The following is a 25,686-nucleotide window of genomic DNA, read 5'->3' on the forward strand; positions in this document are numbered from 1 at the left end:
GCTACGGAGCGCCGCGGGGGCCAGTCCCGCCGGCGGCTCTGCGCGGCGGAGTCACGTGACAGGAAGTCCTCTGTGAGAAGCGGAAGTCTACTGTGCGACGGGAGGCGGTGGGGGCGGTGCCGGACGGGAAACTGTACCTCGTGTCGTAGGGAAAAGCTGCCAAGATGAAGGTGAAGATGCTGAGCCGGAACCCGGACAACTATGTCCGTGAAACCAAGTTGGATTTACAGAGAGGTGAGACGTGTTGGCAGGAAAGGGCGCCTTCCGCGGGCCCCGGGGTCTGGCCTCAGCTTCCCCGAGCTCCAGGCCCGGAGGCTCGTGCTTCGGCGCCTGCCTTCCGGTTCTCTTTCCCCGGGCGACCTGGGGCCCAGGGCCTCTGGCGGAACCGGCAGCGGGTCACCGAGAATGCTTCTGCCTCCCGCTCCCGTCTGTTGCTCTCTGGGGGTCTCCAGGCTCTTGTTGGAAGTGGAGCTTGAATGAGGCAGATTCGTGAGTTAAAGAGTTAAGGATTAAACAGGATTCTTTAAACTTTCTTTACTCTTGCTTCACTACTTCAAATTCTCAATGTGGGACGAAGCAAAAGAAATTTAAAGCCATCAGTTTTCTCTTATCCACAACTCTTTAAGAGTGTGAGGGAAGAATGGGTAAAATGAAATGAATTTTATTTCTTCTTACCAGTCTGTTCGTTCCTGAACAAGCATACCGCTTAGGAATAATAGTTCGTGCGCCCTAAGTGACGGGCCAACCTTATGTGAACGACTATTCTAAGAGAAGAAAACAGGAGGTGCAGAGGCCTTGAGGCAGGAATGTATTCGGATTTAAATGAGGGGTAGGCAATAGAAGTTGAGACTGGAACTGAGTTTCTCTTGATGAGTAGCGATAACGAGCATTGTTGAGGCGTAAATGTATGGTGTTACCCCCAAGATATTTCCAGGGTAAGTAGCAAGACAGTGATATTTTTAAAATGCAGATTCGTCGCTTGGACTTGACAGCATCCCTAATCATTGAGCCTTTGGTCTCTTCCTCATCTCTACTTTCACCAGTCTCTAGTTTTCCCACGAGCAGCTATGTTCGGCCTTGCCAGTGTGAATGCATTTCAGGCATTTTCTTTTAGGGTTCCCATGCCACCCACACACCCTTACCCAGTTAGCTGCTGTATCTAGGAAACTTCTAGGTAAGCAGGGAGACAGTAGTCTTCCCATACTTATCCCCTGCACTGTGCCTCCTCCATCTCAGCGCCTCTCTTCTGTGCTCCCATCACGTATTTTAATAGTTCCATCAGAGTGTTTAATCACATTGACTCTTGATTATTTTGATTAACAGTCTTTCCCATGAGACTGAGCTTGCAAAAAGGGGAAGAATCGCCGGGGAAGTAGCTCAGCTGCACGGTGCCTGCCTGGCAATCGCGAGGTCCTGAATTCCATTCCCGGTACCCCCCCCCCCCCAAAAAGAAAATGTGATCCTAAGACACATGCAAAAAAAGGGGTGGGATCATTTTTGTTTGTGTATGCACTGTGCTTATTCAATACCTGGCACATAGTTGCTTTATGGATGGAAGGATGTATGGATAGATGGGTAGATGACTGGATGGTCATAGAATCTCAATGTTAGGGTTCCGATCTTGTTATACTTTCTGATAGAAGTTTCAATAGATAGCAAAATGGAAAAATAAAAGTTTTAGAACTCTGTAAAACAAAGAGGACATTTGGTTTTTTTATTCTTCCATTTTATCTTAAGTATTATTGTTAATTTTGTGTAGTGTTCAAATACTGGGATAAGCGTCAGGGCATCTTATGTTTTTAAAACTCCCTTGGTAGTTTTGATGTACCTGGTTAATGTATGAGAACACTTCACATAGATGTGTGCAATGAATTTATTAACTGTGATGCCCTCAGTGCTCGTGGTGTATGGCAGGTGCTCCTTCAATATTAGTTGAATGAATATTGTTAACTGGATGTATGAATTTAGAAGTAAAAGTAGGCATGGTCTCCTTATGATTTGAAAAACTGTAGAAGACTTAAGATTTGAACTGAATATTTTTAAGGGGTGCATAGGGTTTAAGATAGGTTAGGCTGGATATTGGAGTAAGTTCTTGGTGGAAGAGATGGTGTGGAAAGGGACTCAAGAGTAGGAAAATGCAAGACAGTTTACATAGACGTGAATAAACCTGCTCTGTTAGAGCTGAGTCAGAGAGGACTTGAAGCTGAAGAGCTGAGTTGGAGCCAGATGGTAAAAGACTAGAAAGGAGCTTCATTCCTGAATCAGAAGTCTCTAAGCTGAGTGTTTTGGGCTATTTCAGTTTGGAAGAAACAGTGAAAATTTCACTCTATATTTCTTACCTCAGAAACAATTCTTACTTGTTAGTATTGGGGAATATCAAAGATAGAATTCATAAAAATGACCCAAGTGTGGGCTTTATCACATGTTGGGTGTAATGTACCATTCACAAGGAGTCAGACAATAGAAGTAGCAGGAAAAAGTTGTGTGGTAAGAAGAAGCATTTACTTTTTTATACATTGATTTTTTTTTTTTTTTTAATACGTAGGTTTGGGGTTTTTTCCCTAAGCATTACCTGAGACACAATTGGGAGAACAGTTAAGGATATGGCTTGTGGAGCCACACTGCATTGGTTTGAATCCTGGTTCCATCCTTCATAGCCAAGTTGCTTAACCTCTTTGTATCTGTTTCCCCATCTGTAAAGTTGTATAGTAACAGAACCTAACCCAGAAGGTACTATAGAGATGAAAGGAGTTAATGTGAGGTGTTAGGAAAAGTGCCTGGAACCTGGAAAACTCTCGGTGTATTTTAAGGAAGGAAACAAACATGGAAAGTGCCCAATATATGGTAGTTAATATAACCTCAACATAATCACAGCATTGAGACCCTGTCAGTACATTATTTAGCACAAGAGGTTAAGTGTTGTTCACTGCTCCATGAGTAGCTTAGAGTTCAGTCGAGCCTGCAGTTGTCATGCCTTTGTTTTGGGCCAGGCACAGTGCTAGGCATGAAGAATACAAGTGAGTAATGTGTTGGATGTCCTGCCCATGAGAGGTTGCAGGTCAGTTGAAGAGTGTAGTAGGACACACAAAAGGAAAAGCTGTGTGTGGAAGTGTATGGTGAGATTATTTTGCAAAGTGTATGCATCCTGTGATTTTCTGCTCCTGTATTCTTTGTAGTGTTAGCCATAAAACTTTCTGATTGAATAACAAATTACTGTAAGTGATTAGCTAAGGATTTCTGCAGGAAAGAGTAAATGTGAATTATCTTGTTAAGAGAGATTATTCTTATTTCAGTTCCAAGAAACTATGATCCTACCTTACATCCTTTTGAGGTTCCACGAGAATATGTAAGAGCTTTGAATGCTACCAAGTTGGAGCGTGTATTTGCAAAGCCATTCCTTGCTTCCCTGGATGGGCACCGAGATGGAGTCAACTGCCTGGCAAAGCATCCCAAGAGCCTGGCTACAGTCCTTTCCGGGGCATGTGATGGAGAGGCAAGTGTCACCTTGCACCTTGGTACAGTACTTGAAAGCATTTTATATTGCAGACGTTTTTATTTTAATTTTATTTTGATTTTAGTTTAACTCTCAAAGCTAAATTCTATTTAAAAGAATGAAGTTAATAGTTCCTTATCTAACCCTAAGAAATTACAAATGTAGTAGCTTAATGCTTAATTTGACAGTAAATCAAATAATTATATTTATAATAAAGGTATTTAAGTGAGTTTTTTCACAGGATGTTATTAGTGATTCAACACTTAATTTCGCACTCTAGTAAGGAAAAAGGCTTTGAAATGCTTTCTCTTTTTTCTTTCTTCTTTTTTTTTTTTTGAGACAGGGTCTCACTGTGTAGCTCAGGCTGGCCTTGAACTCACTATGTACAGGGTCGCCTCTAACTTACGGTGATCCTCCTACCTCAGCCTCCCCAGTGCTAGGATTACAGGTGTGTACCACCATGTCCAGCTGAAATACTTTAAACTGGAATAAATGTAATATAGTACTTACAAAATTGAATTTCTTGCTTGTTGACATATTTATCTATATGTATTACATTATTTTAATTGAAAGGATTTCGCTTTTAGCTGCCTGGTAGAATGATTCATAGTCTTTTCAGTGTTGAATTTTTCTTCAAATGTAGTTAGTACTCCTGTATGTGAATATTTTACATTTATAGTTCACTGACATTTCTTGATATGCTTTATTATAGGTTAGAATTTGGAACCTGACTAAGCGAAAATGTATCCGTACAATACAAGCACATGAAGGTTTTGTACGAGGAATATGTACACGCTTTTGTGGGACATCTTTTTTTACCGTAAGTATAATGCTATTAAGTCATTAAGTCTTTTTAACATGTGTAAGAATAATCTAATTGAATAAACTGTTTTCAAGTTGTTTGTTCCAACACACTTTTGAAATGTCACAGAGCAAAAGAACTTACACCTTGAGAAGTTGTAATTTTGTTTATGAAACCCAGTTTTATTTTTTATTTTTTAATTTTTTGGTACTGGGGATCAAACTCGGGACCTTGTGCTTGCGAGGCAGGCACCAGAACCACTGAGCTAAATCCCCGGCCCAAAACCCAGTTTTAGCTATACTTAATATCACTGAACTAATACTGTCCTGAACACTGAAGTGGGATTGATGGGAAGTAAGCCAGAGATTTGTAGCATGTGCTAGAATTTCCTTCTTTGAAAGGCTGCCTAGCATTGACAGTAGTGTGTTCCCCACATTCTGTTTATCTGTTCATTCATCGATGGACATTTTGGTTTGTTTCCACCTTTTGGCTCTTGTGAATAATGCTGCTATTACCATAGGTGCACAGATACAGTTCAAGGTAGGTTTTGACATGGGAACAGCAGATTTGGGGCTGTGCTCTGAGATGATTAATTTGACTGCAGCAAGTGATCAGTTTGGAGGCTGGTTTAATAATTTGAGTAGGCAAAAGCAAGACACTACCTTGGGAGTGAAAACAGTAGCAAGTAATGGTACGAATGAGGGACATTTTGGAGGACTGACAGGCTTGAGAACTGAGAGGTACCTAGGAAGGTGGTGGTTCCTGTTGCAGAACAGGGAAAGTCAGGAGTATGAATGCATTTGAGAGGGGAATGAGTGTGGCTGCTGAACGGACTGCCAGTGGGTCATTTGAGTGAAGATGTCTGTTAGCCCTTGATGGGTAGGTGTGGAGCCTAGGAGGGAAAGCAGAACTAACTTTGGCATCATCGACACAGAATTTGTAGTTGAAGCCCTGGTGTGGCATTGGTAGGGGAAAATGTAAAAGTACACAGATGGCAGGGAAGTTGTGTTGCACAATGCCTACCTGTAGGAAGTAAGCTCCGAGAGGAGCCAGGGAGCACGAAGATCCTACAGATATGGACAGGCTGGATGACACTGTACCATGTGTGGAAGGAATGGGGTGGTAGGTTGGAGTGGGCAGCAGCTAAGACTTTGCATTCTTCCAGTTGATTTTTCTGAAGATGTTGATTCATTTAATATCCCAACAAGACTACTAATTATATGTTGTTTTATTCCTCAAAATGAGTGAAGGCTGGTTTGAAGCATTATTTACAAATAACCAAGATAAAGAATCAGCCTGAATGTTCTTCAGCAGGTAAATGGAGAAAGAAAATGTGTACACGCACAATGGAAAACTAACCTTTAAAGAGAAAGAAACCATGTCTTTTGTAAGAGCATGGATGAACCTAGAGGATATTGTAGTAGGTGGAATAAGCCAAGCATAGAAGGAAAACACCACATAATTTCACTTATGTATAGTATGGAATCTGAAAATTTCAGACTCAAAAAAACAGAATAGGATGGTAGTTTCCAGGGGCTTTAGAGGAGGAAGAGTGGAAAAATGTTGATCAAAGGGTACAGAATTTCAGATAGGCAGAGTAAGCTGAGGGGGTTTATTATACAATGTGGTAAATATTGTTACTAACAATGTACTATATAGAAAATTGCTGAACAAGTTTTTAAATGAGATTTTAAATGCTGTCATCACAAAAAAGTTGAGGTAATTCATGTTAATTACCTTGATTTAGTAATTCCACAGTGTATGTGTTTATCAGAACATGTTCTACACTATAAATACAAATGATCTTGTCAATTGAAAAAATAAAAGCAACTAGACTAAAAACAGTGAATTTGTTTCATAGTCGCTCATTTCTCCCCCCTTTTCAGGTATTTATAAGTAGTGTTTTGTCATAGATAAGACACATGAAAAGTTGCTGGCATAATTTTAGCACTTGAGGTTTCAAAAAATGTTTATACAATGTCACAAAAAATAAACCTTTATTACCCAATTTTCATAGTATCTAAGATACCCCGATTTGTGGCACTAGCAGCACACCTGCCCGGAGAGGACACATTCTTCTGGCCACGCTCGTGTTCTTGTTTGTACAGACTGCTGTTAACCTCCCTCAGGGCTGATGGTCCTGCTGGGGCTTGTACTGGAAAGACTGGAGACACCTTAATCATTCACAGTCTTGAGCTTGCAGAGGCATTGGCAGCACTTTGATTGAGAGAGACTGTCTTAAGGGACAGAATGCTCAGGGACACTGTCTACCCTGTTTTTTGTGAGAGCTAACATAGCCCATTGGGTCAAGCCAGATAAGCCCAGCCCCTGGTATCTAGATTTTATCTTCTTGCCTCCCGGGAAAATCAGAAAAAATCAGAATTGAGTTTTAGAATAGTGTCAGTAGCTTAGATTCAGAGTTAAGTGTAGCCCTACTTGATATTTTTTGTCTGTTATAAAGAGGTTAATGATTCTCCTCATTAGCATCCCCATCCTGTCTGACTCTAGTACTGAAACCCCTCTAACCAGGGTTTTAGTCTTTTCTCATTGCACTGTGAAGTGTTTTGTAGGAAATGTTTCCCATTTTGAATTTGCCAAGGGACTAAATTCATATTCCTCTCATAGATAATGTCAGGTAAAAGGGCGGAAGACCAAGACCAGACCAGGCCACAACAAGCCTTTATTAGGGGAATAGATCTGCCAGGCTGTCTCTGAACAAAGGAGAGACAAAAGCAACATGGCCAGGGCAGGGAGAGTCTTTTATAGAGACAAGGGGTGGGGCTTGTAGGGGCTGAGGTGGGGTTGAGTGAGGTAGTGACTAGGGAATGGAGGAGCCGGTGATGTCACTAGATGGTAGGAGGTGAGGGAGTATTAGGTTACTCTCTAGGTGGGACCGGGGGCATGCTGGGAAGAAGGGTTTGTTCTTTGGTGGGAGTAACCATCTTGGCATGATGTCACACAGGGGAGGGGGCAAGGCACCATAGGAAGAGGGCAGCTACTATACATAATAGCTGCTGAGGTAGTGGGAGACCTATCAGATAAGTATACTATATGTTTACATTTTTATTAAAAAAGTCAATATAGGTTGCATATAATCTAGAAATGTAAACTTTAAGTTGAAGCTAATTGATAGTTGGAGCATCCCTGATCAAAAAGGCTGCAAGGGCCAGGGATTTAGCTCAGTGGTTCCGGCGCCTGCCTCACAAGCACAAGGTCCCAAGTTTGATCCCCGGTACCAAAAAAAAAGGCTGCAAAATACAAAACTTTCTTTTTCTTTTCTTTTTACTTTCTGAGCACTGGCATGATACCAAAAGTGAAAAAATTTCATGTCATGAAACTTTCATTTACAAAATTATTACAAATTTCCCATAAAATTACCTTCAGGTTTTGCATGTAAGTTGTATATGAAACAAATGAATTTGATGGTGAGACTTAAAATATTTCATTAGGTTTATGTCATTATTCCAAGATCTGAAACACTTGTGGTCCCAAGCAGTTTGGCTATGGGGTACTCAACTTGTTAACTCCAAGCCTTGCTATACTCTACACAGCTCTACATGTTTATTTTTACCTACTCACAAACATGTCTACCAAACACCCAGTGCTGAAGTCTAAGGACCATCATAGTTGTCTCACCTTGATTTGGGCCGAGGTGCCAGCAGTTCCTACCATTTCTTTTGTCACTGTCTGTGCAACTGGCTTTACTAACACTGTGAGGTGTTTTTGACCCTGTGGGCCCCAAAAAGTTCTCAGGGCTCTGCAGGGGCCCTTGAGTCCTGGGTGGTGCAGAAAAGGGCTGTGTTTACTCCAAGATTATAAAAATGCCTTCTCTGGTATTTTCATGTCTTCTGTCTTTTACATTTGAAACTATCTGGAATTTGATTATCATGTAAAATATCAAACTTCTTAAATGACTAACTGGATATTCCCGTACCATTTTGTTATACTCCACTTTTCTCCCAAATTTGAAATGCCGCCCTCATTACCATATACATTTTTGTATTATTTATGACCTAACTTTGCTTCTATTCTTGTTCTTTCTTTGCTGTACTTGTACATGCTATTTCATTTTTAATTGTATGTGCTTTATGCATTTGTCACAAGTCTTTGTCATAACAAGGTGGCATATAAATGCATCGATAAATATAATAATGGAAGGGTAGGATATACATTATCTTTTAAATCAAGCGGTTGGCAAGTACTCATTCATAACATTTATCATCATCATTGTGGTAACTCTCCAGGTTGGCGATGACAAAACCGTGAAGCAATGGAAGATGGACGGACCGGGCTACGGAGAAGAGGAGGAGCCACTGCACACAATATTAGGAAAGGTGCAAGAGTCCACTGGCTCATACTTTGCCTCTGCATATTCTTTTCTTTTTATGTTAATTCATGGTTACAATTTCCAAAAAGAACAAAAAACAAAAACGTGTAAATAAAAAATGATAGGCTTTATTCTGTAATAATGGACCTGTTTTAAACAGTATTTAATGCAGCTAAGGTCTTTCACTGCAGAAGAATTTGAGCTAGATCTTTAGTATTCAGTGGAGCAGGGTTTGGTTTCCATTTTTAGCTAGAGGCTGCAATGAAACATTTCTTGTAGGAAGGCCATGAGGAAAATCTACAGTGCAGAGGTTAGGAGAAATACGCTTCTGCCTCTGTCTGGTTTGCATAATCATAGATATTACACGAAGATCAGAATTTCTTACTTGAAGGAATCCTTTAGAAGATGAAGAAATGTACTAATACAGTACTTGCTGTGCAGATCTTATTTACGTTTTTAAAATTTTTGTGCAACTCAGATGATATGGTTTGGTTATGGCTTAAGTATAATTCAGACCATTTGGCCTCGCCATGTTTGATAATGTTACATTTTTTACATTAAGCAGACAAAATTCTAAAATTAGATTTAATTTTTAAATATGTGCATTTAAAAAATCACTTTGGTTCACGGTGTTACAGTTAATATGTAGGTATTTAAGTTCTGCTTCGGGTGTCAAGTAGTTCTAAATGTGCTTAAAGGGACATAGAAGTGGGGTGTGAGGGTAAGGTGGAGATAATTCCTGGGGGAAGCAAATTAGTAATTCCTAAAATGAGATTGGTTTCTCGTTCATATAGAATGTCTTCATTCTTTTTCATATTTCTTTCTCCTTTAAAGGTTTTAGAGAAGTTTCTTTGTGAACAGGGATTTCCTCAAAAAATAAAATAAAAATTGGAGTGTAGATAAATATGTTGAAAATATTACTCTGCGGAGTTGTGGTATAGGAGAGACCAGTGTGTGACGGCCTCTCTGCTTCTACAGACAGTGTACACAGGAATCGATCATCACTGGAAAGATCCTGCCTTTGCCACCTGTGGACAGCAAGTGGACATTTGGGATGAGCAGAGAACCAGCCCTATATGCTCCATGACCTGGGGCTTTGACAGTATAAATAGTGTTAAATTTAACCCCATTGAGGTAATTTTTTTAAAGTTCTGCTTATTGTTTCTTTATTTTATTTTATTTCATTTTTTGGTACCAGGGATCGAACTTGGGTCCTTGAGCTTTCAAGACAGGCGGTGAAACCACTGAGCTAAATCCCCGGCCCTATTGTTTCTTTATTGTTTAATACTTCAGCTCAGTTTAGGAAACTTTTAGATCCAGAGGTTAGGAGATAAAGGTATTTCGTGACTTTAATGGCTTTTTGGCGTTCGGTGAGTTTTCTAGCTTGCATCTGATTTTGTCAGATCTCAGTGTGGTTGCTTGAAGTTTAGTCCCAGACCCCAGTGTGAAGCATCCTTAGAGAAGGGATGTGTGTGTATTCATGAGGACAGAGTCTAGGCAACGCTTTTAGCATTTCACTTTTAGGAAAATGTTAGTTTTTCTTATCCCTCTTGAAGTCAGAAGGATCCTTGAGCATTGTTTTCTTTGTAACTCATAAGAGTACCAGTTCTACATAACAACATGCATGATCATTATTTGACTGCATGGTAATTAATTATATTTTTCTTTGCTCAGAAATCTGAGTTGTGATTCTTACTTCCTTCACGATTTAAGAGTTAGAGGTTGTCCACTACGTCTTAGCTGTTCAGGTGTGAATGCAGGAGCAGAGGCAGGCCTGCAGTCTGAGCTAGCCCTTGAACTCCAGACCTTTCTCTGAATCAGTTCCTTTTCCAGAAGATGCAGTAGAGACATGTTTTCCTTCAGAAAGAGAAGCAAATCACGACGTGGATAGGCTGACTTTGGAAGTTACTGGGAGGCACGATATCAGGTGGTAAAGAGAGCACCCTGATGTGCAGATACACTCTTCAGGAACTGGGCTGGTCAGGGGAGGGAAGATGAGGTGTTGTCAAGAAGGCAGACACTCCGAAGATCCCCTTCCTCCTGCTGGTGCCTGCCCACATATACACATGTGGGAGAGGCTGTGGGTCCAGAGCAGGGGCCCAAATGGTCTGTGAGTGGGGTGGCCACAGGTGGCCACCTGTTTGGGGAATTGCTTTACTGGAACCCAGCCATGCACTCTTGCTCACGCACTGTCAGTGGCTGCTTTGCAGTATAAAGGCAGGGTTCAGTGATCTCTAAAACCACTCAGCCCACGAAACTGGAAGTACTTACTCTCCAGCCTTTTCCAGAAGTAATGTGCTGATCCCTGGTGTGGAGAGCCAGTCTGTGCTGCATTTTCCTCCCTCCCTGTGTGCCGAGGTGTGGGAGTGAACTGTGGCCCGGAGGAGCAGGCAGGAGCCAGCTGCACACAGATGCTGGTAGGGAGCCATGTGTCCTGTGCACCAGGAGGCTCAGCTGAAACCAGTTTTTGCCTTTGCAAGGATTTCATCCAAGTCACAGCTCTTCACATTTGTTTCTTTGGTGTAAGATGAGATTAACTATACCTCTGCGTATACTTAGTAAGTCTGCATGAGTGTGTATTGATATATGGGAACATTTTAAAAATACATTCCTAAAATTCAAGTTGGTGATGTTATTACTATAAAAAACAAACTCAGGATTCTCCGGCCAAGGCACCCGCTTTAACCCCGACAGGCCGACAGTTGTCGCAGTTCCCCCAGCCTCGTATGGACGAAGGCCAGTGACTGAATGTCTACTTTCATAGAAGTCTAAAGTTAAATGAGAACTTGAGGGTCCAGCTTTGGAGAACCTTGTAGAAATCAGGCCTCACTGGAACCCTGAGAAGAGGGTGGACAACTACTTCTCAGGAACTCAGGAAACTCATGTGTCAAGCAAAGGTGACTCATAAATAAACCAAAAAAGTATGGCTGCACAGATACCAGAATCTGATCAGATAACACAGTTTAGGGAATTCCTGGGAACCTACAATAAACTTACAGAAACCTGCTTTTTGGACTGTGTTAAAGACTTCACAACAAGAGAAGTAACACCTGAAGAGATCACCTGTTCAGAACATTGCTTACAGAAATATTTAAAAATGATACAAAGAGTATCCATGAGATTTCAGGAATGCCATATTCAGCAGAATGAGGCCCTGGCAGCCAAAGTGGGACTTCTTGGCCAGCCCCGACAGAGAAGTCCCAGTGGCTAAGCTCTGGGTGGAGGCTGCCACAGCTGTTGCCCTGGGAAAGAGGACTCATCAGGTGGAATCCCGGGAAGTGGTGGGCACCATGTCGAGCCATCTGTCATGACTATTTGGCAAATGGAAACCACTGGAAAAACAAAATTGCTGCTCACCAGGAATAATCAAAATAGAGGATCTTATTGTTCAGTGAAAATAATAAGGTGCAGCATTAAGATAAGGTAGAGGCCTTAAGCTTCAGTAGCTTGGTAACTTAATTAGAAAAATAAGCCACTGTTTCTTCAACTGTGACTGTTAATTTTAAAGCAAAATATGTGTTCAATCATGTAAGAAAAATATTACTGAAAGTGAAATAAATGGGAATATCACTGGAAAAAAGAAACAAAAAACAAAAAACAAACTTGGATAATGATTCTTGAGAGACAGAATCTTTTTGGTACAGGGAATCAAACTCTGGACCTTGCACTTACAAGGCAGGCAACAGCACCACTGAGCTAAATCCCCAGCCTAAAATGTCTGTTAATTTCTTTTTTTTTTTTGGTACTGGGGATCAAACTCAGGACCTTAAAAAGTGTGACACTTGGGTCTTCTTTTTTGGTACCGAGGATTGAACTCAGGTCCTTGCGCTTGCACAGCAGTCAGCGAAACCATTGAGCTAAATCCCCGGCCCCCAGAATCTTTTGATTTTACTTCAATGATCATCTGTGTCAGAAGAGCTGATGGCCAGTTCTGAAATCATAATTTTTAGTCATGACCTAGTGAGCATGTTTTTCAGACTTGCTTGAATTAACAGTTCTGTTTGTTCAGCTGGGTGTGTGCGCGCATGCATGTGTGCGTTTTAATTAACCTTATGAAGTGACTGTGAAAGCAAATGGTGTGCAAGTGTGTCTTATCCATGTTAAACTGAATGGAAAGGGCATGTTGCTGTGAACACATGCAGTGTGTTTGTCTCCTCTGATCATTAATGATTAATTTTCCGCTAAAGCGTTGAGGCCTAGAATCCCGGTAAAGCCAAACGTTTATGCTGAGCATTGCCCCATATTACAGTGTGAAAGTTGGCTTTCAGTTGAGGTGGAATGCTTGGTTTTGCTTGGATCGGGTCTTTGCTTTTAGCAGTGGAACTGGTCATCCCCTGAAGGGACTGAAGGAACAGCCAGTAAAGGGTTGGAGGGTCACTGGGACAGGGGTTTGGAGAGGCCTGCGAAGAGGTCTTGGCTGTGACATCCACTGAGCTGTGTGCACACAGCAGTGGGAGGAAGCCAGCCTGCAGCCCCTCAGTGACTTCCTACTCCTGCCGTCTCACAGTAGGAGTGACAGGAGGCAGAACCCAGGATCGTGGGCATCAGGAGCCATGAGAGGGGCACGGTACCACAGGTGGTCGAGGGCGTATTGTCACTTCATGCCGAGGGCTGTGTAGGTACCTCACACATCTGAAACAGACTTACAGCTGGGCAAATTGGCACACTCCTGTTTTCTCAAAGTGCTTGGAAAGCTGAGGCAGGAGGGTTGCAAGTTCAAGGCTAGCCTGGGGAGCATAGTGAGATCATGTTTCATAAAGGTATGGGACAATTATTACTGTGCTTTCACGGTATGCACTTAACTGGTGCTGTATGAAGACTGTTAACAGGGCCTGGGATTTAGCTCAGTGGTTTTCGCGCCTGCTGCGCAAGCACAAGGTACCAAAAAAAATCGATCCCCGGTACCAAAAAAAACAAAAACAAAAACAAAAGACTGTTAATATAGGCATTCTAAAATGTAAATTAAAGAATGGACCCAAAAGCTTCAGAGAGGATAGCAAAAAACATCTAGTGTGATTTGTTTGTTTTTAAATATCATACAACTTAAGCTGATTTAAAACAAAGACCTTAGACTAATTTTCAGTTTTCTTTCTTGAAATAAATTAATGGGTTGTTTGTGTAAAGCTTTTTTATTAAAAGTAAAATTGGCATAGTCTCACATTGTGGAGAATATCAGTACAACTCTTTGGAAAATAATTAGCCCTAAATATCAAAAGCCATAAAATTGTTTATATAATTTTTGATACATTTGAATTGCTCCTGAAATTTTATCTGAATGTAATTATTCAAAAGTAAAAGTTAAATTTGTGAAAATATTTACTGAATTGTCTATAATAATGAAAAACAGTAAACATCTGGTTTGAAGAAGGTAAGTAAAATGTTATTTTTAACTTAGAGCATAATATTACCTGTGCCTTATCACTGGCCTCTCAAATACCTGTGTGGGGATGTAGTAATAATAACAATACACAGAGGCTGGGGATTTAGCTCAGTGGTGCCGCTGCCTGTCTTGAAAGCGCAAGGTCCTGATTTTGAGCCCCAGTACCAAAAAAAAGAACCAAACATGGCCAGGTGTGGTGGTGCATGCCTGTCATCCCAGCACTGGGGAGGCTGAGGCAGGAGGATTGCCGAGAGTTCGAAGCCAGCCTGGGCTACATAGTGAGTTCGGGGCCAGCCTGAACTACAAAGGGAGACCCTGCCTCAAAACACAAAACAAAAAAACCCTAAAAATACACAGGTTGCTGAGATCGTGAATCATTTATTTTACCCTCATAAAATGAGCTTTTTTGTTAGAACATGCTAAGTACAGGGATAATTAAATCTGTGGAATGGGCATGGTTTTCGGCCCTGCTGGCTTTTGACTGGTAATTGTTGCACTGTCTTGTTTCAGACTTTTCTCCTGGGAAGTTGTGCTTCTGACAGGAACATAGTCCTGTATGATATGAGGCAAGCTACGCCTCTGAAGAAGGTGAGCTTCACTTTTGTCTGTTTTATACAACTGGTGCTTTCCTCTGTAAATCAGTATTTTACAGAACTAATCTGCTTCAGAGATGGTAGTCATAGTTGGCATTCTCTCAGCTCCCCATTGCTTTTTAGAGACCCATGGATCTTTTTGTGTCTCCCATGATGCCAGTAAATTTTATAGAATTGAAAGTTCTGCAGTAGAAGATACTGTATCCTGTTACTTAATGGTGCAGTAATCCTTCAGGCCCTGTGTTATATGGCATGTCCAGTATTCTAATCCAGGATTTAGAAGTCATTCACATACTCAGCTTTATTACTTTGGTTACATGCTGATGAGTGGTGCTTTGATGTTTTGTTAAACAGGCATTATCTTGTTCAAAGTGACAGACTTCCTAACATTCTAGGATGGCCATTCTGTAACTCAGGCATCAAAACTTGTGCAGCTTTCAGCTGCCTCTCAAGAGGGAGAGAAACTCCTGTGCCACTGTAAGAAAGGGTGGAAGGTCCATTTCCAGTCCTGGGATTGTGAGGGCACCAGAAGGGCTGGATCATGTTTGTTTGCTGTGAGTCCTTCACCTAGTCCACATGTGAAAGAAATGCTTCCATAATTTTTCTTCCTAAGTAACTGTGTAACACATAGTAAACTTAGAAATTTTGAAAGTTATACATTTGTTGACATTTGAAATATATGAGTAGGATAATCTTTGTAGAGTCCTACTTTGGTCATTTTACTTATTCCCGTGTTATATTGGGAAGACCTTAAAGGTTAAGTGGGTAATTTGTGTTTCTCTGAAAAATGGTGGTATTAATTACTACCTTGCGTTAGATTGGTAAAAATAAAACAAGATACATTTAGCAAAATGCCATCCCAGCAAATTACCACTTTAATAAGTGGTCATTTCTCACCCCACCCTCCCATTCTCTGTTTTTCATGTTGCTCCATTATTTGGGGTCGGGGAAGATAACGTCCCTGGCTCTGGAGGGCCTCTAGAATCTGGTCCCAGTTTACGCTTGGTTATTCGTTTCAGTAAGGCAGCAGCAATCAGTTCAGGTTGTCACATGCAGAGGTTATTGCACACTGCTATTGTCTTTTTTTTTCTACTAGACTATCAGTTTTACTTCTATCTTTTTAAGTCCAGTTCTCCATTGGGGTGATTCTTTCCCATTAGGTGTAGTGTTGGGAATGTGAGAGGGGCTTCTGAGAGCTTCACACCCTACAGTAGGCCGACACGTACACCAGAACAGCTGTCCTTCCCAAAGTAGCAGCAGCACTGCATTGGGAACCACTGTGAATACCTGGCCATCATAGCTCAGCTCAAATCCTACTTGTCTTTTGAAACTCTTCGTCTGTACTTTCACACTAAGCTCATCCATCATTCATTTTGCCCCTAATTCAATACTTCGTTATTTATTGCTTTATTGTTTGTATTTTAACTTTTCTAAAGTATGTCTCATTTTTTTCTGGCTAAAATTCTCAGTTAAGTCCAGGGACTGGTAGTAACTCTTTCTCATATTTACCATTCTGCCTGTGTTATATTTAAGAAACAATTTTTGGTTTATCCTTTTTAATTGCTCTACGCACATACTAAGTGTTTACCAACTGTTTGCTTAAATGAGTGAACAAAGGTAAGAGAACAAAGTAGGAAACTATTTTAGAGGTAATTAGTGTCATGGTTATGAACTAACATATGCTTTCTTCTCCAGGTTATCTTAGATATGAGAACAAATACAATCTGTTGGAACCCTATGGAAGCTTTTATTTTTACTGCAGCAAATGAAGATTATAAGTAAGTTTTCTCTTTTAAAAACTTATATCTAAGGCAAACATAGTGGCACATGCCTGTGGTCCCAGCATTTGTGAAGCTGAGACAGAAGGACCACAAGTTTGAGTCCTCCCTAGGCAACTTAGTGAGACCTTGAATCAAAATAGAAAATTTTAAGAGGGGACAGCTGGGGTGTAGCTCAGTGAGAAGGCCCTGAGTTCTGTCTTTAGTAATTTTTTTTTTAATTATTTTTATCAGAAATGGTTTGTTTACATGTCTTATTGATAGATGTTTCATTAGGTGAGTGTACCTTCACGCACAAGTTAGAAAACTTATTTGTTAAAAAAAAAAAAAATCTCTTAATTTGGAGAAAAGCTCCTTAGAAAAGTATTTTCTCGTTTTTCAGAATGATGTAGACCAGGGACAGTAAACTGTAAATAATGAACTAAATCCTGCCTGCTGCCTTTTTTAATAGTTTTATTGGAATATATCTACCCACTTTTGTTTATAAATTAGATGTAGCCGTTTTTATGCCATGGTACCTGAGTTGAGTAATTCACCAGAGATCTTGTGTCAGTCAGCTTTCCATTGCTCTGACAGAATACCTGAGAATGGCAATTTAAGTAACAGAGGAAAAGTTTCTTTTGGCTCATGATTCAGAGGTGTCGGTCCATAGTTGGCTCCAGTGCTGTAGGCTGCATTTCCTGTAGCCAGGCAGAGGCACCGTGGGAGAAGGGCGTGGCTGAGGAAAGCTGCTCACCTCACGGCAGCCAGGAAAGAGACAGAGGGAGAAAGAGAGACTGCGCTGGAGGCCTTGCTCCTCCTGCTTTTCCTCATCTGGGCCTCTAACCTGGATGGTACCACCTGGTGGCACCACCCACCCACCCTGTTTGCTGTCCCGTGCCGGTCATCTTCCCTAGAAACACCTTAGCAGCACCCAGAAGTGTGCTTTACTGAAGTCTTAGGTGTTTCCCAGCCAAGTCAGGCTGATGAGATTGACCAGCACAGACCTTGTGGCCCACGTGACCAAAAATGTTTACTCTAGCCCTTCATAGAAGACATTGGGTGATCTCTGTGCAGGCCGTATAAACAATGGCTAAGTCCATATCTCGTTGTTGTTACTTTTTGTTTTTCTCATTGTGGTGGGGATGGCCCCAGCACACTTTTAGTTTTGAGAATAGAGTCTTGCTAAGTCACTAGATTGCCAGGCTAGCCACCTGCCCTCCTACACGGATGCTGAGTGCATTCATGGGAGTGCCACCTTTGTAAGCTCACTGCCTACCAGAAGCCCTGCCCTCACCTACCAGTGCACTGGGGATTCGATTTCAACATGGATTTCGAGAGGGCACGTAACGCCTTAGGGTTGCTTTGGAAGAGGCCTTGTCCGTTACTTTGCTGACCTTAGATTGGGCTTAGCAAACGTTTCCTTATTATTAGATTGAGATTATGTGTTTGGCAAGATACCACAAAATTGATGTGCTCTGTTCATTGTACCCTCTGGGGTAGTGGTGCTTGTGTTCAGTACTTTTACTACTGGTAGTGCTGACTGATTTTGCTTGTGTATCTGATACACTTCTTTGAGGAGATACTTTGAAACTATGTAGATAGCCTTTTTCTCCTCTAGTTTCACACCAAGTACTCTTAGTATCTCAAGTGTTTTGATTTTAGGAACTTGGTTGTAATAATGCTGTGTTTTTATATCTGTTGTCCCATTTTAACTAATTTGGAACACTTTTTTTAGCTGTTGATTAAGAATTTTAAGTTGTAAAACTCCGAGTCTATTGTTTTTACCAATTTTACGTAAAATATAATTTTCTAATTTGGTACACCTTTTAGAAATCTGTGCTTACTCTTAATGTATCATAGATAGAAGTATAAATACATTATTACAGCTTTGTTGGAAGTAATTTGGCAACTCAAGTTAGGCCTTACAATGCTCAAGCCTTTGGATCACAATCACTTGGAGGAATCTGTCCAAATTTAATTGAATCTGTCCCATTCAATTAGAAATTAAATATCAAAAACTCAATTGTCAGGATTTTAAGAATTATTTATAATAATAAACTTGTAAACTGTTTAAAAAATAGGGAACTGAATTGCTTTAACTCATTTAAGTATGTAGTCATTAAAATGTTTTCAGTGTTCAGTATTTGAGTAAGGCTTATAATATACTATGTGAAATATCACAGTACAAAGCTTTGTATAGTATTCTCAACTTTATTAAAAATATATATTTAAGGCAGTGAAAAGATTTTTTAAAAATTACATTGCATTAGCAGAATTTCTCTGGGTAGTGGAGTTAATTTTTATACTCTCCTTTTAAAAAATGTTTACATTTTCTACAATGAAATTTGCACTCGTAAGGAGGAAAGTGTTTGCATGAGTGTGCTCCACAGGAGAAACAGCGCGGCTGATACTTTTCTCTGACCTCCCTGACTGGGCATGGAGTTGAGCTGGGTGTGGCTGTGTAGAGTTAGCTCGTGGGCCTTCTTTTCACCAGGGTCTTTTAGTGCTGTGCGTGGCTTCTTTCTGGAGACTCGTGTCACATGTTCCAAACTCTGCAGCTTGTACACGTTTGACATGCGTGCTCTGGACACCCCCGTGATGGTGCACATGGATCACGTGTCTGCCGTGCTCGACGTGGACTACTGTCCCACGGGGAAGGAGTTTGTGTCTGCCAGTTTTGACAAATCCATCCGCATCTTTCCTGTGGACAAGAGTCGAAGCAGGTATGTGACCACACTAGGCCACTTCTGTTGTTTCTCTTCCCGATCATTGTTTGTCTTCTGAGGGGGCCACATCTATGTGAAGGGGCTCAGCCAGCTCCTGTGGCTTCAAGCGTCAGCGTCTGTCTAGTGTGTCACCCACCCATGTGCAAAGCATGAGCCTACATGGGGTTTCTCCCACTGAGCAGGACATCACCTTCATGTACTTTATTGGGATAAGAACTCAATTAGTGAATCTTTTTTTTTAATTTTAGAATTATTTTTAAGTGTTTTGTAGTAAACTTCCTAAAACATTTCAGTTTGATAATCTGATAAGTGTTGCATTAATGTACTTTGACCAAGTAATACCTTATATTTGTTATTTTGTATTTATTCCATTTCAGCACACATGAAAAAGGAGAAAAGGTAATTCAAATTGTCAAGCCCATGCTCCCCCCGTGGCTCTTTAGAGGGTCTGCACGCTGACGGGCCAGGAGGGGAGCAAGAGGCCCCGCTGTCCTGTGGTCTCCAGTGTCCCCCGAGAGCACACTGAGTGCGCGTCTGTCTGGTCGGTGTGGTCCACGCAGCTCAACTGCTGCATATTGTAGGCTACTGACTAGAGTACATATCGTCCTGGGTGTTACTTTTGTACATCACGCGGGGGTGATCGATAGGGTGCTGTGGCATTTAAGGGGTCTTCAAGGTAATTTAGTTCTTGACTTTTGCTCTGCTGGCTGCCTTTAAACCTAACTCCCACACAAGATGCAGCCCTGTGTGGGGCGCAGTGGTTCACAGAGCACTTTGCTCACGTTCTTAGGTGTGATCCTGGAAGCAAGCACAAACCAAATTCAAGAGTTTGTCCTATAAAAATGATGACAAAGGGTTATGGTGGTGTCATTCACACTGCAAGATACAGCCACTTCCACTCTAATCACCACATTTGAAAGATACAGGATAACGTGAATGAGTTTCTCTAAAGTACAGTGCATACACGTGCACCTGTGCATAATTCTGACTTGGGTGAGTGTCCTGATCTTGCTTAATAAAATTCTAATTAGTTAGAAAATGAACTTAGTGAAAGATAACAGTCTCTGGAGTAGCAGAAAAGGAAGGGGAGGAGGCGAAGAGCCAGGAGGAGAAGGGAGAGCTGTGCAGGGGCCGCTGGACGGGGTTGACACCCTGTCTGCGCTGTGCCCTGAAGGGTCTGCTGCCTTCAGGGCTCTGGTGCAGGAAGTGACTGCGAGCCATCATCCCTGGGTTCTGCAAACTTGCAAAGTTTGAGAAAAACTGAATTTATCAGCCTTGGCCCGCTCTGAAAGTAGTAGAAGAGTGACCCTTTCCTACCGTAACACGGAGCAGACACAGCCTAGGCAGAGAACAGTGTCAGAGGCGAGGACTGCGCTGGCCCCACAGCTGGGCCGGCCAGGTTACTCCAAGGCCAGCCCAGGCAGCCAGAAGTTCTGCTTGTGTTCTTCCAGAACGGTGTGCAGGGCTTCTCATACCCCATGCTGCAGCAGGTTTTCTCCTGGGTCATTTGGAGGTTTTGCAGTCACGGTCCTCCTATGTTACTGTGTTTACATAAAATGCTAGTCACGGCGACCTTTGCCTTCATTTACTGGAAAGCTGGTTCCGGTTTGTTTCCATGGCCTGTGCAGTTGCCTGTCATTACAGACATCATCTGACCCAGCTTGGGCAGCTCGTGGGTATTTGTATTGTTTAAGTGTTTTCCTTTAAAAGACCTTAAGTAGGTTATGGCATATGTTTAAAGGAGTTCTTAAAAACTATAGTTAAATCAGTACTTGGAAGTAGCTCTCCACTGGGATTTCATTAAATATTTACTAAGCAAACAACTAAAATCAGAAGCAGTCACTTGGAGAAAATAGTTTGACTGAAGAATTAAGGTTTTTTTGAATGAGTTTGTCTCTTAATTGTATAACTTTTAGTGAGCTTTATAAATCTGACATATGTATGAGCGAGAACTCCACATAGTTTACATTAGAGTTCTAAGGTGGCAGAATGACTGACCATTGGATTTGACTGGTCTGACCAAGCTATTTTTAATGTTGCTGAAGCCTGGTTAAATTTCTCCATTTAAACTCATATTGCAAAGGGGAGCCTCTTAAGAGGGCAGAGATTATATATGTTGGCTGGTTGGTTGGTTTTTGAGACAGGGTCTCGCAATGTAGCCCAGGCTGGCTTTGAACTTGCAGCAGTCCTCCTGCCTCAGCCTCCTGAATGCTGGGATTACAGGTGTGCAAAATCACACCTGGCTTCTAAGTCTTGTATCACCAGAACATTGAGGAGGATGAGATCTTTCTAACCATCCTCCCCTTTAAAAATGCGTTTCTTGGGGTTTTTCTTCGTACTTGCAACACACCACGGGGAAGGCAGTGGAAGTAAGCTTTAGAGCTCCTTCACGGAGTGGATCCTGTTTGATCACCTCTCTGGGTTTTCTTTTACTGTGGTGATCTTTTGGGCCGGTTTCCTTTCTCTCATGCAGCCTGCATTTTGAATTGTGTGATCCAGATTTGAAACATTTATTTCTGTGGAAATCTCATCTTGTTACTTTTTCTGACCTTATTTTACTTTGCTGTTTAGTGGGTTCGCAGCACTTCCCCAGGGTAGTATCTTCTGTGAATTCACTTAGCCAGTTTCGCAGTCCTCCCAGAGAGGCATGATGTTTGTCAGCTCCATTGTTAAATGATCCTTACCTCACTCAAACACTTTGGGAGCCCTCCGTTTTTTCACACATATAAATCAATTCTCACGTCAATTAATTCAATTAAGCCCCGCCCCCCAACAGCGCTGGATTTTTTTTTCCCAGCTCTCGGATTTTTTTTATTTTTGAGGCAGGGTGGGCTTGAATTTATGATCCTCCTGCCGCACCCTCCTAGAGTTCTGGGATAACAGGTGTGCTCCACCACACCTGCCTTCAGTGAAGCTTTTGAATCAACACACTCAAGCAAAAATCAGACATCAGATTTGCATGTCAGGATTTGCTTTTTGTGTTTATTTTATTTCCTTGTTTAAAAGGGAGGTGTGATTGTTGAGCTAAACTGAATTGGGGTGGTGAGGACTTATTAAGAGCAAGCTAGTTTTTCTGGTTACAAGGTAACCTAGCTAAAAATGATATTTTATTTGCATTGTATGCTTTCATTTATTTTGTGAAATTTTCTGTGCAACTGGTTTTGCTTATTTTACTTTCTTACTGGATTATAACTTTTCTTCAGACTGGAATTTGTTTTTAATTCTCTGGCACTTAGCTTAGAATCATACTAGTTGGGTTCAATAAAAATACCTTGAAGTTCAATAAAAATACCCTTGAATTTCTCTGGAGCTCAAACATGGTGCCCTGGTAGTTGAGAGACGAAGGGTAGAGCACACCTGTGCCACAGCCTCAGACTGGCCTCCCCTCCCCTCACTCCCCTCCCCACAGGGAAGTGTACCACACCAGGCGGATGCAGCATGTCATCTGCGTGTGCTGGACGGCCGACAGCAGGTACATCATGTGCGGCTCCGACGAGATGAACATCCGCCTGTGGAAGGCCCATGCCTCCGAGAAGCTGGGTGTGGTAAGGGCCCTGTTTTCTTTCCTTTTCATAAAGTGAAGCAAGTTTCTGATTTTATTGGATATCATTATTTTGTAAAGAGATCTGTCTGAAGTACAGATATCCGAATATTTTGATCAAATTGACAGCACTGGGACAAAATGCATTACTGACAGACAGACGAGGCCATATGGATGTGTTTCATGTCAGGACGCCCGCAATGCGCCTCTGTTCACTCAGGTGCTTGGTGGGATTTCGCCTCCCTGCATCTGGTTCCCATGAGGAAGAAGGAGGAGTTGGAGCAGCTTAGATCTGGTCCAGCGCTGCTTTTCTGTAGGAGTGGGCATTGCAAGGTACAGAGCTGCAGCTCCCTGCAAGGCTGGCTCAGTGCAGGTAGCGGAATCCTTCAGCTTGAACACACAGAAAAGGCTTCTGGGAAATACTAACATTGGCTACTGCTGCTACCTCTGGGCCCTGGAAGTATAGCTGATATATTATTTGTTGATGTTTTTCTAAATGCCCTACATTTTCTATGAGAAACATACAGAATGTTTGTATCAGGAAGAAATATCAAGAAAGAAAGGTTAAGTGTGAAGTATTTTCTACTTAGACCTGGTAGAAAAAAATCAAGACATAATGAGCAATAATTAAAAACAATTCTGTTTCCGGTTAATGATTGGTACGTATTGCACTGTAATTTGTATCATACTTGACATTTGTTAAACCTAGGTTTTATGGAATCAAATACTTTTTTCTGTTGCACAATTATTTTTACAAAAAAATGAGCTAGGAGTGTTTTGTGTTTCTTGCCTGCAGAAGGGCCGCCCTTTTGCCTCGGGGCTGTGCAGCCCTGCTCTGCCTGCCTTTGTGTTTGGTGGCCTCAGCCAGGGCTGTGGGGCTGGTCCCTGGCGGGACGGTTCAACACCTTGGAAACTGGCTGTCTGTACTACAAGTTTGGTTTCTCAAGAGCACAAGGGAAACGCCTAGCTTTGTCATAGGGAAGCAAAACAAAGACTGCACTCCTCGTTCAGATCAATGTACACCTTTTCAGCTGGCATCACGAGAGAGAGCCGCCCAGGATTATAACCGGAAGCTGAAGGAGAAGTTCCAGCACTATCCTCAAATCAGACGCATCGCGTGTCACCGGCACCTGCCCAAGTCCATCTACAGCCAGATCCAGGAGCAGCGCGTCATGCGGGAGGCGCGCCGGCGCAAGTACGTGCTGCTGTGGGCGTAGGGCTGTTGAGGCGCCAGGGTGCCGGCCGGAGCAGCTCTCCTTGCTGTGCGCAGAGGCGGAGCCGGCTTCCTGGACACTCCCTGGTAGGGAGGGCAGGGTCTCCTGAGGACGGGAGCGAATTCCCGTGCTCATTCCTGAGACTGTTTAAAGGACTGATGATGAAAATGAATTAGGGAAGTAAGAAAACATATTTAAAAACTGTTGCAAGTAGATAATTTTTAAAGTGATTTCTAATGTAGCTAGAATTGATAGGTAGTACTCATTTCTTAAGTAAATTTCTAAACGTATAGTTCATGATCACTTTTGAAATCTCATGTGTTCTTTTGTTTTGTTTTTGTACCGGGGATCAAACTCAAGACCTTGTGCTTTCGAGGCAGGCGGCAGCACTGAGCTAGATCCCAGGCCCTTATGCTCTGTTTTTTGAGACGGGGTTTGGCTCTGTTGCTTAGGCTGTCTCAAATCCAGTGATGCTTCTGTCTCAGCCTCCCAAGAAACTGGGACACAGGCACATGCCACTGCCCTGCTAGAGGGCTAACCCTTTGGATCTGAAGCAGACCCCCCTTCTCCAGTTCTCCTATGGAATATTCTCTTTGGAGCACTTGAATTAATGCAAAGTGTTACAGAAATTCTAAGACAAAGCTCCAGTTTTGTTTTTGTACTGTGATCAAACTTGGGACCTTGCGGTTTTGAGGCAGGTGGTGGCACCACCGAGCTAAATCCCTGGCCCCAAAGCTCCGTTTTTTAAAAAATGAACTGTTCTTTTGGTGACTTACTTTGCTGCCTTTGGGTAGGTGTTAGGGTTTAATCTTTCAGTAACTGTGACAGACTTTATAACCTAGTAAAGGAAAGTATTGGTAGTAGGATAGGAAGTGATTAAATGAGTAACGAAAGTTGATTTCTGTTCAGTTGCTACCTTTTACCTACTCCCATTATGAATATTTTGATGCTTTTTTTTGTTTTGTACCAAGGATCGAACTCGGGTCCTTGTGCTTGCGAGGCAGGTGGCGTAACCACTGAGCTAAATCCCCAGCCCTCCATTATGAATATTTTAAAGCGTTGTTTTCCTGTGGAAGGAATAAGGAATATTTTCTTTGGTTAAGATAATTTTTTATAATTTTCTTCATTTTCTTTTTATTTCTAGGGAACTGAATCGTCGTAAACACAGCAAGCCAGGGTCTGTGCCAGTTGTGTCAGAGAGGAAGAAACACGTACTGGCAGTTGTGAAATAACATTCGGTATTCCTACCGACCCTGATGTGTAACTGTTACCTTTGATTTGGGAACTCTGTATGTAAATAAAAGCACTGGCTCTAATTTAGCAGCTGTCTCGGTTAGGGGCTTTCTTCCCTCTCACCGCCTGATACTGATCTTTCCCTTTCAATCGCGGTGAGGCCGAACGCGGGCCTGGTCACACAGTTGTCAGGGAGCTGTCACTTTCTGCACCTCCTGAAAGCAGCACAGTGTGATGTTTGCCCAGCGTCTTGTCCAGGGTTTAGCGGTGCTGCCTTGAAGATAAGTGCCACCTGCTGCATTGCTGCTGCTGCCCTGGTTTCCATAGTGATGTCCTGGTGACTCGCACACTGCAGACCCTGCCTGGTTAGAGACACAAGCAGCCTCCTGTCATTTGGGCCTTTCCTAATCTAGAAATGGGACTGTGGTTTTGACCTTTCAAAATGTAACTTCATCAGCTCACAGTCTTGTGGAATCTAATGCACAGATGAGTTGGCAAGTGAGATTGTCAGGTAGGCCCTGAGGAGGGATGTAAGGATGGTGAGGCCTTGCAGTCATCCTCCGCGTAGGGACGCAAGGTGAAGCGGATCAGTGATGGCCCCTCAGGAGAGCGGTTGT

The 25,686-nt window shown here is 42.1% G+C and overlaps 1 protein-coding gene and 1 pseudogene across 1 annotated transcript; both read left to right on the forward strand.

The window, feature by feature from the left end:
- The first annotated feature begins 46 nt into the window (after positions 1-46).
- Positions 47-25,156, forward strand: Dcaf13 (DDB1 and CUL4 associated factor 13). Its single transcript, XM_004850249.2, has 11 exons — positions 47-234; positions 3,294-3,493; positions 4,206-4,313; positions 8,540-8,629; positions 9,601-9,756; positions 14,513-14,590; positions 16,291-16,373; positions 18,914-19,078; positions 22,491-22,626; positions 23,654-23,817; positions 24,981-25,156. The coding sequence occupies exons 1-11, from the start codon at positions 165-167 to the stop codon at positions 25,066-25,068; spliced, it is 1,338 nt and encodes a 445-aa protein (XP_004850306.1). The 5' UTR covers positions 47-164; the 3' UTR covers positions 25,069-25,156.
- On the forward strand, positions 11,371-12,025 carry LOC147824035 (mitochondrial import inner membrane translocase subunit Tim9 pseudogene; annotated as a pseudogene).
- Positions 25,157-25,686: the final 530 nt, after the last annotated feature.

The sequence above is a fragment of the Heterocephalus glaber genome, unplaced genomic scaffold (assembly GCF_053883595.1).
Source record: "Heterocephalus glaber isolate CG9 unplaced genomic scaffold, H.glaber_assembly_v1.0 deba00001556, whole genome shotgun sequence".
Taxonomy (NCBI): domain Eukaryota; kingdom Metazoa; phylum Chordata; class Mammalia; order Rodentia; family Bathyergidae; genus Heterocephalus; species Heterocephalus glaber.

Coding starts and splice junctions, on each gene's coding strand:
- Dcaf13 (XM_004850249.2), top strand. CDS start 165: ATGAAGGTGAAGATGCTGAGCCGGAACCCGGACAACTATGTCCGTGAA. Junction 4,314..8,539: donor GTGGGACATCTTTTTTTACC/GTAAGTATAATG, acceptor GTAACTCTCCAG/GTTGGCGATGACAAAACCGT. Junction 22,627..23,653: donor CCTCCGAGAAGCTGGGTGTG/GTAAGGGCCCTG, acceptor ACACCTTTTCAG/CTGGCATCACGAGAGAGAGC.